Below are 16,050 nucleotides of genomic sequence, written 5' to 3' on the forward strand. Positions count from 1 at the left end.
TGCCAGAGAGGCTTAGGAAGTAAACAAGTCCTTTATTCCCAGAAGTCTCCCACAATCTGCTCCAAAATGTTATAATGGCAAATTTCAGTAGGTTAGTAAGGCAACTCGGGTAAGTAGTTTAAATTAATAGGTGATTATATTGATGGTATGTTATATTAATGATTTCCATCATATTGAGTAGGTGAGCTTCTAGGAATAACAGATTGCTTTCCTCAGACCAGGAAACAGACATATTTTTGGTTGACGTTTTAAAAGGACTATACCTATTTTGGTACAGCCTGGCATATAGGGGGAAGACACAAGTTAATTCTGAAATCTGTGTGGAGGTGATGTTTAATTTGAATGCCCAAACCATAGCCAGTCCAATTTCTCTACAACCAGATTTGCATGCAGACATATGGAGAGACTGCTAAGCAGCCTGGAGCCTAAAATCTGCTACAAGGAAACAATGCCATCATGAATATTTTCTTAATTTTTACAGTTATACCATGATAATGGAACCAGGTTGGTACCAATAGCTCTTATACAAATAAGAGGAATGAAAAGTCATAATATGTAAAGGCTGAATATTCTTCCTGGGCTCAGGGTGAGAAGATCAAGGGAAGAATGAGAAACCACAGAAAATTTGTTGCCTGGATAACTTCCTAAAGTTGTATACTACTGAAGTCTTGCCTTTCTTGTTGCTTTTCCTCCTGTGCGGTCAGGAGGTACCACAGCAAGGAATGCCAGGAAGAATTTCAACATTCAGAAAATATGAATATTTTTAAGTTTTGGAAAAATGTAGAGAGATTTTATGGCGTTACATTTCTTTTCTTGACAGTTACTTTATTGTAACAATTATTTTCTGATATGAAAGATCTAAGCTACACTTCAGTTAATGAAACTGGCCAGCAGTTAATGAAACAAGACCATCCTATCCCAGCAGAAAATCTCACCTCTGTTATACTGCAGTAATAGCAAAATTAGAGGAAATGTAATGGACTTTCCGTAATATGTACAAGCCAGTCTCTAGCCATTCAAATGGCTTGATATTTAACCCATGAACCACTCTGTTCAGCTCACTAAACATTTATTCTGCTAAAGTCTGATTTCTTGTGAGGTGGTGTTCTCCCCCAGCTACTCCTCTTGCAATTTAAAGATCTGACTTTACACATCACAGGTTTGGAGCAGTGTCTTTTGAGGGTGGGGGGAGAGCAGGGGGGATTGGATAACTGCCCAATTTCATATGATAAAAGTGAAATTCTCTTCTGTCTGCAGGACAATCCCCAGGGAACAACGTATGAAACCCAAACTTAAATAAAATCATATCCTGTTTGCAAACATCATATTCCCTTTGCTTCTCAGTAATCTGCACCCATAAACCCTAGCACAGCTTGAGAGCCCATTCCTCATCTAAACAAATGCCATAAGCCCCTTTATACTTTTACAACCATGTCAGAAAATAATATTGACTGCCAATAGTGATGTGATTGGAGTTGCCTCCTCTGAGCCATAAAAGAAGCAGTCTGTTATCAATTTCTTTAAATGCATCAAGGGAATTATGGGTCGGTTCAGTTCCAAGTTATAAATGACAATTCAAAAGCCGCAGAAGTGTTTGAAGCTGGGAGCCGATGATGACATTATCATAAAAGCCTGCTCTTCTTTGCTTTTGTGGGTTTTTTTGCCTATCAACTAGACAAAAAAATATGGCTGAGAAATGACTTCAAGATTTCTTCACACAGCAGCAGGTCAAACAGGCAGGAAAACAATCACTATTTTTAGTGACAGTCTGAGGCAAGGAGATGAAACTTACTCCCACTGAAAGTAGATTTCTGCTGCTTTCATTGTCTTTTTCACAGCTTAACAGAAGGGAAAGAATTGCAATAGATTGATTCATTGATCAAATGATCAGTTATGGCTCTATTGGCTCTTTACAGATGAAAAATTGTGGATGGTCTGATAATCCACAGAACCAAAAAGTAATTTGTGATTATTTTCCCCATTTGGCCACTTCACCTGCAATCTACCCACCTCTCCTGGAAAACTTTTCACATTCCAAACTTCTGACCAGCTGCAAGAAACCATCTCTTGTTATTAAAACTGCTGGCCCTAGAGCTGCTAGTCTCTCTTCCAAGACAAAGAATTTCATCCCCCTGGTATTAGGATTTTTTAACAACAGTTGGTTCTGGAACAACCTTAAGCTTGCAAAAAGAATAAAAAACATTATTGTAAGAGGGAGGTCCCATACTTCAGTGGATGCTATACTGCTGACCCTAGATAGTCCTCTGATAAAAAATTAACCACCATTGAAAGAAAACCTGTTCTGAGCAAATTTAGGTTAGATTTGGAAAAGGTTTTTTTTTCTCTCTGTGTGACATCTGTTCAGTTTGACTGTCAGTATGAAACAGCTTTGTGCTTTTAGATAGATAATTATTACCTATATAGTTTCTTATAGAACTATAAAGTTTATTGTTTGATTTCTTCTGAAAGCCTAACATATACCAAACCAAATTCGCCAATGACCCTGACATAATCTGTCCCTATCACTACCTGAAAGAAAATTCATATGGATGAAAAATGTTTACAAAATCAGTAAATATAGCTTTACATGCCTTTTGCATGGGTACAAAAGATTTAGAGCCATGATGGAACAGGATCAGAAAATATTAGTTATAGACAATGCCTCTTGTTTGCTTTTCACAATTCTTGAAAAGAACTTCTCTTTACTGTAACTGTAAGTAACGTCCAAAGAAGAGGATCCTTGATCCTGACTGCAGTTTATTGGTACTGTTAGAACAGAGATAACAATGAGATCAATAATATAACAAAACTCAGAGTTACAGGGGTTAGTTGGACCTTTGTCTGTGAACAATGCAAACCATCCCAAATTCATGCCAACATAGTCTCTATAGCACATCAGCTGATCATGTCTTCAATGCCTGTGAAGTCCTAGATACCAGCGCTTGCTCAAAAAGCAGTTTCCATATCATCCAGTGATTCTTTCATGTGAAACATATAAGCTGTTTGTGAAGCAGGGGCTCAGAGCTAGGAATTTACATTATTTATAAATGTATGACAGGTAGATCACAGCCTTAGATACATGGGCTTTATCCTACTAATGCTCTGTCTTGCTGGTCCAGTGCTCTTTTCGACAGTGGCACAGCTTCAGCACAGAGTGTGAGGGTCCCCACCCAGAAACAATGGGACCTATGATCTCCTCAGTGATAACAACATCTGGTAAGAGATGGGGGCTCTGATATTAAATCCAGTCTGGCAGTGGAGAGAAATTAGTCTAGGTTTCCCATCCCCTGTGTAAGTAGCCTAACCACTAATCTATTTAATAATAGAAGAGCTGCAAATAACAGCCAGCAAGGTCCCCATATAGTTAGAATACAATAGGATCAAAGAGCTCTGAAAACCGTTCTCCAAGAGGCAGTCATAAAGTCTCCTGCAAGAATGGAATCCTTTTTTGTCTTAATACTTTATCACTGTATTCTTTAGCAAACAAGTAATGAAGCAAGCAAACAAGAAAATAAATGAGAACAAAAATTTTTAAGAGTCACTTCTTCCATCCTTCCTTAAAATCTTTGCATGCGCTACTTTTGGCCTTACATTGACCAATCACTGCTTTATAACCTATTAAGTTGAAAGCTACTAAGTAGCAATGCTGCTTCTTTCTTTCCACCCTCGTTTTGAAAGTAAACTTAAGAATTGCTTTCCACACAGTGTGAAGCAGCTCCCTTTCCCAGAGCTCATCTTAACCAATAGACATCTAAATATCACTGAAAGAGAGCTCCTAATCTGATTATTTACCTTGAAAAAGGTCATAACCTATTCCTTTAAAAGAGCCCCACAGCAAGCCTGACAATAATAATATGTAGAAAGGCAAAGCAACTAGCAAAAAAAATAAATAAAAGATCCATTTCTACAACATGTTCTTTAATCCAATTTCCATGATTTTAAATAAGAAATAAACAGATTCAAAAAACTGTAGATAATTTTAAATGCTTTAAAAACCAAAGTTACAGTGAGCATTTCTGACTTGCATTAGCTTTAGAATGGACAACATACTTTCATTAGTAGGATTTAAAAGCACATCTCTATTCATGATTCTTTAATACCACAATAACTTGTTTCATAGAAAAATCTTATACTTTAATTTTCAAAGCATACCACAGTCCTATTTACTTTCCAAAGCCCTCAAAGAGATTTATCAAGGAATTTTTACACCAGCTTCTCACTCAGAAACCCAAACATCCTTTCTCAACTTTGTCTCATTCAATTTTCTCTAAACTTCTTAATAAGTGCAACAACTATGTGAAAATTTCTTTTTTGATGCAGAAATATATGCATGTTTATTGTGTGTGTGCATGTGCACACACAGTATTGCATAGAGGTGCATGTGGACATGTATGCCTACATGTCAATATGTAATGTTAGCTGATCCATATACAGAAATGACCTCAAGTTTCAAAATTACCAAGTTGCTGGCCACCAGGTTCCAAACTGCAGGTAGAGTCCTCAGCAAGCTAAGTCCACAGTAGAGGAGCTGGAATGATTACCACTTCCTGATTCTTTGTTCCTTAACTCATAGCTCATGAATGCTCCAAAATTACTAAATACTGAAAGTTAAAATGGAATTTTTCTTTTTTATGTGTTAAAACCTTACAAAATGACTATTTCTTCTGTCAGGTATCTCATAATAAATATTAAAAAACCCACTATAAACAAGACTAGTATGGTATGGAATTTATCCTTTGTGAAGGATAAAAGTAAATAAAACTTCAGAAGGTTGCATTGGAAGTTGACCTCTAGAGATTGTGGCTTTATTCCTGCATACTCCGAAACACTGAAAGGGAACTAAAATATATATGCATCATCCAGCCAGCCCATCAATATCTAATAATATCAACTTTTCACTTTGATATTGCTGATATCAGTAAATAATGGACCCAGCTGGACCAAAAGTGTAGAATGCTTTTGTGGGGAAAAACCCCTGTATGTGAAAATTTATTTATCCCTGGTATTATCTCAATTCTACATGTCATGTTTTTCAATAATTTAGAGTAATTCTTTTACCTAGTGTTGCAAGAGATTTTTGTCTGCAGATTTTTGTCTGCTGTGTCCTAATACTTGCAAGCTTGTATTTCAGAATGAATCCATTTCAAAACAGGACAAAACAATGCTCAAAATATTTATTAGTTTAACAACACCCAAGTTATTAGCTAGCAACTAGTGAGCACTTCTCATGCTAAATGTTAGCTTTGGTAAATTGTTTGTCCTTTCTGAGAAATGTGAAGCTATATTTACTTTTCAACAGTACGCAAAACAGCTTATCCAAAGCTCATTTTGCTAAAACAATTACACCCCTGTTACTTTCCTGAAAAATAGAGCTCATGTAAAACACCCAAAGTAGGACAACTAAGTGTGCACATTGTCACAAAATATGTTCTTGTCCAACTATTCCATATGTTTGCTGTAATGTACTGTCTTCTGTGTCTTTGAAAACAGTATGATAATGGCTCAGGTTTCATCTCTACATTTTTTATCAGCTTCTGAAGACTTTGTACTGATAATGCAGTACTGCAAAATTCATGAATGAATACATATGTTGTATGCTGTCCCTTTTGCAAAAAACCAAGCATCTACTTACCCCAAGTCCCCCACAAGGCAACAAGGAAAAGAGTTTTTGAGACACGCTTCCTATATATTAAAGAAAAAAAAAGAAACAATAAGCATCATTTATCAAAAAGACATTTAAATACTGGAACAGTCATAACTCTTTATGGTAATTCAGATTTTGGTATCACACAGTGAAAATGCCATATATTAGAATAAAAAATGTTAATAGTACTTAGAAAGCAAATCAGCCATGGGACATTTAACAATGTCTTTTGCAACAGTGACAAATCTTAAGACTGGTAAGCAGTAATTTCAAAGGAGTATAATGATCGAATCTCCATAGAAAGTCACTCTGAACTAATCATCCTGATATCTGTAGCTGATAAGCAGCTTGCTTAAGCTAGTCATCTCAGCAGCTCCTACAGCCAGTGAAGTGAGGTAGTCACCTCTACCCAGCCTAGGTGACTGATGGGGTGAATTATACTTGAGAAGTGCCTGTTTCTTTTCACTGACGACAGAGGGAACCTCATTAAGCTTACATGAAACTGCTAAGTTCTTAACTTCATCTCTCCTAAAGAGTTTCTCGTTTGAAAATTACAACCTTCGTCTTCCTATCTATGCAAAAATACTGTTCTCTTCATTTACATACCATCACTGAATACACTAATACGTTAAAAACACAAAATGAAATAGTACTTGTTTCAGTATTACTTAGTAAAGACATTCTACTAAAGGGAACAAAAACTTAAGAGGCTTTAGAATATAATTTCTAGCTTACTCAGCTCTATACATTAGATAATGTGATAGGGTTTATCTTAATATTTATACTCACTTTTTATTCATTCATGTTTTCTTTTTTTGTACCACTGAAATCACTGTTTGTCTTGATAAGGGCAATATGAAAACCGGGTAAGGATCTCAGGATTTGATGCATTTCCTATCCCAGTGTGTAATCTGATCCTAAGGCAGCTGTGGAAGAGAACATAAGCTTTTCCCCTGCTGTATCACAGAACTGGCTTTGTAACTTTGCCATCTGGAGGAAATGTTAGATAGTGAATCACTCAAGTTACCTAGAGGAGCCACCCATTGTTATGGAAGGGGCGAACGCTGCAGTTACTCATGTTTAGCAGGTGCCAGTGAAATGCATAAGGACAATTATAAGCCATCATCTTTGAAGTATGAGAGACCAGACTGCAAGGTCTGAGATGAAGAAAGTGCTTTACACTTCGAGTAAAATCCAAGATGCATTTTTAACCGACTAGAAGCCTTTGATCAGTTTGCACAGTGTGCGAGAGAAGCCAAACAAAACCTCCTGTGGAGCTACCAGGGGAAATGCAGGTGCAGCAGCTATGCAGAGTATTCTCACACTGTGAGTCCTAATGGCCCCAGACATGCAAGGAAATGTTGGCGGCAGGAGATTGTCAGAGTAGAGGTACAGGAGGAGTTTCCAGATCTCTTGCTAAGCAGATCCAGGGACCAATGCGAACAGCAATTTTTGATTTTTTACTGTGGGGAAGATCAAAAAGTCTTGAGAAGATAACTAAAAAATGAGTGCTCTTAAAGTGCCAGGAGACATTAATGGAAACATAAGCTGTAAGTTGAGATGAAAGAAGGCATTTTCAGAATATTGGATGACCAGACCTTTTTTCTTAAATTCTGTTGCTGTGTTGGGACATAAGAGAGAACAGATGAATTCTCATTTATCTCCCTGCAGCTGGGCACATTGTGCATGGTAAACACTATTAAAAACAACAAACAGAAAGTGAAAAAAGAAAAGCAGATGGTGAGGAAGGACACTAAAATCAATCAGCAGATAGTATTAAAATGGGGAGAAACAAGCACAAAGCCTTTTCAATGTATCAAGAAACTTGCCTGAACAGTCACTTCTTATTACACAGTAGTCAAAAAAGCATATAACAGATGTTGCAGAACAAGAAAAACATTGCAATTTCATGAAAAGAACAGTGGGCAAAGGTTCTACTAAGAGAAAGTGAGACCATCACTTTGCTAGTCTCACAAAAAGAAAAGTGATCACAAAACTCTTTGCTATAAATGAAAATGAGTAGCAAAAAGCAAACCCTGAAAATGAGTTGAACTGAGAATTTTCCATGATGTTTGGAGATAATATCCCAATAGAACTTGGTAAATAGCAGCCACTTTACAGTAACACCCTTCCACACCCTTGCATACCTTCATAATAATAGCAAAAAAGATATTAGAATACTTAAGTAAGATAGAAGACAAATCTAAAATAATCGTACTTTTTTTTGACTTTGCATCAGGCCAGACTTTGTGGTCACCAGCAAATGGCTTGAGAAAAAAGATCTTTCAGATAAGATTCAGCACAACAATCTACTGATAGAACTAGAAATATTATCCAAGATTTGTATTCTAAAATTTCTACCCACAAAGGCAGTAGGAGCTGGTTAGTCAAATTAGGTGCTAAGGCACCCAGCACTGACTGAGGTCAGGGCCCCTGCAGAAGTTAAGGAAGCTGCTTAGAAGGTTGGCAATTGGGGACTGAGAGTATAATGAGCAGGAAAAACGATGGGCAAAAGCTCTCATTCAAAAAAAAAAAATAATTAAAAAGTGTGTTCACTTGTGAAAATGAACAGTTTGAGGAACCTGATTGTTTTCAGTGTCATCCCTCAAGAATGAAGCCATTTTTGCTAAGCGGTCATTTTTTCACTAACTTGAAATTGCAATTGCACGGAGGTTCTGTGGATGCATCTTTTAGTTGTAGTCTAAATACTGCCTTACTGTCAGGAATGTGTTGATAGTATAATTCTCTTTTACAAACTTGTAATTATTGGAAACTTGCTTTTTAGAAATACTTTCTTCATTATGTTTGGAGAAGGAAAAGGGAAACTAATTTGTTAGACCTCTTTGATAACTGTTCTGCTCTTGAGCTTATTCGAAGAGATTTGAAAGGCTGTATTCTGTCACATGAAACCATAATGTGATGTGACATGTAGCCTGTATATTAGTTTCCTTCATGTCGAGACAAAAGATATATATAGCGCATATATAGTGCAACATAAAGCATTGCTTAACACACACAATGAAATACAATCAGTCAAAAGCTTAATTATGCAACAGTGTAGAAGTGGAAGTGATCATTTGCAATAGCTGCATTTGTAGGCCCTGATGCAGGGGAAATAAAGCCAAGAGTTCAAGACAGTTTATACTCTGAAACCATTAAGAATATGTGAATGGTAACTGTGTTCATGATTCTTACCAATTTCAGCAGTTCACAGCCATTTTACTTTGCAGTCTTCCAGAATAGTTGCTTTTTTTTTTTTTTTTTTTTTTTTTTTCCCTGAACAGGGACACTGAAATAAGCATTTTTTGACAGGTAGCACATTTCTAGCCTTAGTCATACTTAAATTTCCCTCCTTAAAGTGTTCATTTTCTGTTTGAAAGGTACAGAAGTTGCTTGTTAGCAAAAAGAAAGAGCTTCAGACAAAACAGATGTACTCCTCTGAGCAGGAACAGTTTTTTGGAGCACAAGTGGAGAACAAACTGTGCCTCTGTCTTTTTGCGTGTGTAGAGAAGAACGGTTAGGTCTTCCTTTTCCTTAGGATGTAAAGCCACAACTTGATGGAACAGTTTCTGTAGAAAATCAGTGCACTTTCATTGAGACAGAAATGTTTTATGAGATGTTGTTATTGACAACATTTTTAATGAGAAATATTTGTTTTAGATTTTTATCTTTTGCTAAAAATAATTTTGAATTGTACTATACCAAGACGTTAATTTTAATGTCAGGATTGGTTAGGTTCAGCCTCACTGAACTGGGGACAATGAAAGGTAGAACAGCCACACTGAATTTTAGAAAAATATGAGACAAGTTCATTCCTTTACACAAGACTCTGGAAGCCCAAATTATTAGAGCTTCCAGCCAAAAAACAGGCACATGCAAAAGCATGTGGGAAGGGTGTTTCATTGACTGTTGTCTTGGTAAAAGGCCATGTGAGATACAGCAAGAAAGAATCCTGGAAACAGAGACAGAAAAGGGAATTAAGCCAAGGATATGCTCAGAATATATGCTAGGAGTGTAATCTTGATACAAATGTAAAAGTAAATCTTTTGGACTAAGTGTCAAATAAAGAAGGCAAAGACTGTTGAGTAAAGAACTGTGGAAAAAGAAATGTTTTTCTGAGATTGGGTACACAAAGCTTTCTGCATTCTCTGTACAAAGGCAGAAACACAATGAGGATACCTAGTCCTTCACCTTCTAGCTGCAACTACACCCTGAATCCCATATACTGGTCAACCACTGAGATCCAAAATGGGAACAGTATTCTATATGAATATATGTTATATTAAATAATGTGAAAATTAAAATCAAATGAATCAAACCCAACAAAATTTAAATGTAATGCTTGACTCTATCAAAATGGAACATTTTGACAATGTTGATGAGCTCAAATCAGAATGTTTCCAGATTTTCATTTTGCAGGAATTTAGAGTATTTTCTTGGGATGACATTTTGTTTGGTTGGGGTTTTTTTTGGTGTTAAAGGAGGATTGCCTACTTTGGAAATTAAAGCTCCTGAGAATGTATTGTATTGTAGTATTTTTAAGTTTTGGTGGTGCTTTGGCCAAGAAGATGTGTAAACTTAGGTAACATTGTGATCAAGTAATTTTTCTTATCTGCTTATGGCTCACTGAAGCAACAGCCTGCCTTACAGAAGAAAGTCTTAGCATTAGTTTCCAAAGCAAAATAATTGCTATATATTACTAGAACTGTGTCAGCGATTCCTTTTGATGGCTAGTATTGTTTTTGTTTGGGTTGGGTTTCATTACACTTAGGAAAAGCTCCACATCTTAGAAGAAGTTATAAAAATAGCTGAGAATGAGTGTGTTGCATCCAGTGTGCTGGGACAATAAAGGGCAGGATTTCACTCACAGATTATTTCCAAAAGGCACTACTTTTTTATGTTTTTTCCTTTCACATTCTCTGTAGCAGGTCTGACAAGTAGATCTGCTTCATGCTACACTCATGACAGAGTTCAATTTAACCCTACTTTTCTATTATAAAAAGCATATACTGAGCATTGGCTGTGCATGAAGATATTTGGTGTGAAAATTCTGTCAGTTTTCTGCTATTCTGTACATCCATAGGTCCATTCCATATTTTAAAGTGTTTTCACTCCCTATTACTGAGAAAGATATCATATCCTGCATAATGGGAAGGCATTAAAATAAAGTTCACTTATTAGCAAGACTTAGGCATGTTATCTGTACTCAGGGTGGCTGAAATATTTGAAATAAAGCAGATGAGAACAGCAAACAAGCAATTCTGACAAGCAAGTGTATCTTAAACTCCCATTTTCAAATCAAAGAACACAAGAAGATAGAAGACCAACTGTGTTCAAAATTGTCATTGACCTCAGATGGAGAACAAATTACAGCAAAGGGTTAACACTTTGATGATTCTTTTAAGAGAATAAGGAGAAACTTCTATTGCTGCTTTCCAGCCAGTGCATTTTGCTAATCTATATTTGGCTTCCATTGTAACATTCTCCTTCCACATAGCAATGCATTTGGAAAAAATGAATTTTTGTCACACTGCTTGCCAAGTATTTTAAACTGACACCAGCTATGACTAATGACAGTGCTGGAATGTGCTGTTCTCAGTAGAATAGAGGCCTGTACAGACCTAGGAGTTTCCTGGGGTCCAGCTTCTGTCTGTTCAGGGGGCTGGTGCCATACAGCAGTGAATGATGTTCAGAGTGAACCAGCTGTATTTCCTCCAGACTGGCTTTTCGACCTCGAATTCGCTGAAAGAAAACAGCAGAGGCCTACAATATTCCACTGACAATATTTAGGGAGAGAAAAAAAAAAAAAAAAAGGTCCGAAATAACATTTAGTATGATTAATAATGGGTTGAAATTGCGTCATGCAGGAATGTGACACTGATTTGTTTATCAAAGTAATACTATATGAAAAACAAATGCATGTGTGGTTTATCACAAATGCTTCACTTAAGTCTTAGCAGAGTTAACTTAATACAGGGTTTCACACACAAGAAAAAGAAAAGATTCTGTCTCTTTTCTACACCATATTAAGAGATACAAACCAAAAGGTGAAATATTTCTTAAGAAATCTGGCTAGGAAAATTCTTGTTTAAAGAATAATAACTTCTTCACACCTGTAAGCTGCAGATGTGTTCTGAATGAGGATTAATGTTTTTTTGCATCACTAATTGTACTTGTGATTTGTGCTGTTAGTAAGAACATGATCACAGTGAGGAGAGGCAGGAAGAAGAAGAAAATTAAAGTTTAAATGCTTTAATAAACTATTTCTATATCTTTTTACTTTTTTAATGTATGTACAGTATCGCAGGATCGGTTTTGCTGTTACACATGCTGACTCATTTGCTGCTTCACATGTTTGTTAAACAGAGTTGGTCTCTTTAACTGTTTCTCCAGCCTGTACTCACCCCGCTTAAATTAGCGTTAAAAAATTTGGGATGTCTTTCTATAAATCCATTAAAATTTAATCAGTTTACAAGGAAGTAATATAGGAAAGAAGGAAGAGAAGATAAAAGCAACGCTTTCTTATTCAGTGGATCTATTCCTTACATGTATTTGGAGTTACAGCTTGCTATAGAAGTACTTACTTCTCTGCTTGTGCTTGTGCTGCACATCCTTTGCAGACACAACAACATGAAGCAGATTTTGTTCAGGTTTGGGCATAACAAGCAGCACTGCCAACAAAGTCCTAATCCCAGGATCATTTTTCCTGTTGATATTGTATAACATGGAGAGAAAACAACTGGTTTCTAAGGTCTTGGACTCTTATTTGCAGATCTGGTCCTTATGAATAACTTGGGCAAAACCTTTCATGACTTAGACTGTGGATCTGTCTGACTGTCAGGGTCTACGGATAAACCGGTACAGAAGTTAACTGAACAGATGATCCTATTTTTAATAGACTAATTAATCTGTTACAGAAATGCCACTTAATTCTATTTTTCTTAGAGGTTAAGTTGTAATTCTTATCATATCTGTCACCTACTTATGCACATTCAGAAAGCACCAACCTCTTCACTAGGAGAAGAAATCAATATTATAAATATTAAGGGGAATGTGCACTGCAGAAGAAAGGAGCTGCCTAGAGGGGTTCAGGAGAACCATGCACAATTTATATTGAGTTAAGCAGTGGCAATTTTTTCTGACTAATCAGGAAAAATGTCCTAAGAGTTAGATGTAGATGACTGTGGAACAGGCTTCCCCTCAGGGAAATGGTGGAAGCCCTATTTCTTGCAGTGTTTGAAACTTGACTGGACACAGCAGTGGAAAAAGCATTTTAGGGAATGATCCAAAAACTAAATGACTTAATAAACTCTGTTTCATCTCTAATTTTTTCAAGCCTCTCCCAGTCTCACATGAGAATTTGTAGCAGTGCATTCACATCCTTTTAACACACAGTTGCACAATCAAAATCAGCACATTGTGTTACTTCATGGAGTCAGTAAACTCTGTAATGGTTCTTCTGGGTCAGATAAAATGTTTTTCTTTCCCAGTGAGGTGACTGGTAACATTTATTCGTTCATCCATTCTCATTAAGGTCTATGCTTCTAATAAGCTGCTTTAAAATCTATATACCCAATTCTCCACAGCAAAACTGGAAAGGGAGGCTGGCTCTTAGGACAGCTAAAACAAATGTATAAGAAAAATAAAGAGGTATTTTATGAAGGTCAGATCAAAGAACCTTGAGTAAAATGCTCACTCTCTGGTCATATATTTTCTACAAGTTATACAAAAACTCTTTAATGGCTGTTTAAGAGAGTTAATTGTCTGGCTCTTTTTAAAGTGCTATTAAATGCCATATCCCTTTAACTATTAAAAGACCAACAGCTAGCCATTATTCTTACAACAGCGATCTCTGAGATATCTGGTCACGAAGTGGCCTCTGCAAAAAATTTTGCCTACTACCCAATATTGCCAGCCAGATTCTCTAGAGAAGAAACAGGTTGTGCAGAAACAGGTTTGGTGCAGAAATCAAGTAGCACTGAACAGGGCACCCCAAGCCAGGCTGTTCCCAGCAGTGAGGTCCTTGGAGTGCATCCAACAGCTGAGCTGCCAGGGCAGGCACAGCCCAGAGCTGCTCATTCTCCATGGCTTCTCCAGTTCTAACCTTGAGCATTGGCAAGCAGATTTACACGGTAAGTGGCAGGCGGAAAAGGAAGGTAAACAGTGCACACGTCTGTGCTGTTTCTGCCTTCCTATCTCCTCATTTACTGTTCCTTTCATCCCACCCTTGCAGTATCTCTGCCTGTCAAGCCATTTTCAATAACATTAAAATTCAAATTATCTAAGGCTCTACGCAGAGGAAAAAATTACACAATGATGCCAGGATTTAGCAGATTTACAAAAAGCATATGTCATAAACTTGTTGCCAGAATCTGGAATCATGCAACTTCAGTTATGCAAAGCAACAGTTTCTGGCTCTCACTGGCATCAGTTATCAGACGACATAACATATGCATTTGTATAACTTTACACTTTTATCCACATCTTTTTTTATTTTAAAGTGTCTTTCTTAATTTTCATCGAGCATAGTAGTATCAAAAGCCTAAAATATAGTAGAAAGCGTAAAATTGGCATAAAGACAATGAAAAAGGAGAAATAGCATAGGAGAACTTATGAACAGTATTTATTTCATTCAGGGAGATTTGAATACTACGTTCATCCATCTATGACATCCTTATTAGAAGGCAAGTCATCCTTCTCTGATGTGCATGACAATCTGTGTGTTGGTTTTCTGGTCTGACATATGCAGTTCCCTTATCAACAGAGACATTTATACATCTCAGGAGAGCAAAATACTACACCTGAGTGCTTCAAAAAATCGGTCTGGAACTAGTAAGCTCCTCTCCCCACAATGGGAAAATGCTTTCACCTTTCACAGAATTTAAGGTCGAAGAGGACTGTCTAGTCTGGTCTTCTGTTTAAAATAGGCCATTAAAGTTTCACACAGATAACCTCTAATAACCTGAAGATTTTGCTTAGACTTTCAGCAGACTAAACTCTTACACAGTCAGAGATTCAAAAAGACAAAGGTGAAACTCCCTGTTTCTCTCTGCTACACAATAGGAATTGATGTCATAGCTTAAGGAATATTTCTCACTGGGGTCCTTAGTGTAAAGAGTGCACTGCCTTTACTGCAGCTATTGGTATGGAGATTGTGTCTCTGAAATTCCCTTTGGCTACCTAGATTGTAAATAAGGTCTTCAGAGTTTTTCCCACTTTTGGGGATTTCTCATAATTGTTAAATTCTCGCTTGTTTTTTTTAAACACACAGAGATAACATGGATCTTTTGCCAGTCAGTACACGACACCACTTGCTCTCTCTCCATTCTGTGGGAAATGCAAGTATATCTCTGATGTGCATGCACCCACTTAGAGATGTGTTTACTCTTTCCATGTGTTTTGGTCCTCCAGTGCCTAACTTGGATATGTTCAACACTACAAAGATTTTTGCTCTTAACGACTAACTTCTGTATTATTTCTTCTTTAGTTGTGAACTGAGGATGGAATCTTTTCATATATTCTAGTCTATGCGATTTGGCAGACCCAAAGGTTTATAAATTTCTAAATTCTTTCCTTTTCTTCCCTTTGGTCTATGAGATGTGGATAGTAGGAGGTATAAGATGTCTCCCTAATCCAGAAAACTACCAAAATTCAGATCAAATTCCAGGCTAAAAAGAAAAATGTTGCTGGACTGAAGTCCCTACAGGAAGTAGAGTTGGGGGCACAAAGTGGAACTGTGTTGACATTCTTTTCTTTTCTAAAACTGTGCTGATCAATGTAGCCTGATGTCAGTCATGTGTGCATAAATTATGGCCCCAATGGAGTTATGGAAATAATTCCTCTCCCTAGAACAAGTAGAAAGCAGACGCCACTACCAAAACATAACTCAGTCCCTTTTTTGTCCCAAAGGTGGGGCAGCTATGCATTGCTCTTTACCAAGAGAAAATTGCAAAAATAGATAAGGGATGTTTTTATGCCAATCTTTGCATCTTTTAGTTGTCCTGTTCTGGTGCTGCATTTGATAATGGTCTGTTCCACATCTGTTAGCCTTTAATGAACACAGAGTAGGTATTTCAGTAAACATACACATAACTTTTAAACTAATGCAAAAATATTGTGTCTGAATTTTATTTTTCCAATACATATATACCAGGACTATAAAAAAGTCCATTACTAGGGGAAATTACTCCACTCTCTTGACTTGGACTCAGCCAGGAACTGGTCTCTCAAATCCAGCTCTACACAGCTCACCATGGCCTGAATGTGTTTCTCCTTTGTCTTGGGAAAGCTGATGGGGGAAGTAATCTATCTATTTGGGAGAGTGGTGTGATTAAAAAAAAATTCTGAAAGCTATAACTAGTTTCTCAATTTAGCAAAAATCCTCTAAGCTGTTTGAATAACTCTAG

The 16,050-nt window shown here is 36.9% G+C and overlaps 1 protein-coding gene across 1 annotated transcript in view; it reads right to left on the reverse strand.

The window, feature by feature from the left end:
• Positions 1–16,050, reverse strand: part of HDAC9 (histone deacetylase 9) — a 278,058-nt gene that overhangs the window by 120,757 nt on the left and 141,251 nt on the right. Inside the window, exons 14-15 of the mRNA XM_040591758.1 lie at positions 11,266–11,386; positions 5,633–5,682 (exon numbers count right to left, since the gene is read on the reverse strand). Coding sequence (XP_040447692.1) covers positions 5,633–5,682; positions 11,266–11,386 — 171 coding nt within the window. The remainder of the gene's footprint in view (positions 1–5,632; positions 5,683–11,265; positions 11,387–16,050) is intronic.

This window comes from Falco naumanni, chromosome 4 (assembly GCF_017639655.2).
Source record: "Falco naumanni isolate bFalNau1 chromosome 4, bFalNau1.pat, whole genome shotgun sequence".
Taxonomy (NCBI): Eukaryota; Metazoa; Chordata; class Aves; order Falconiformes; family Falconidae; genus Falco; species Falco naumanni.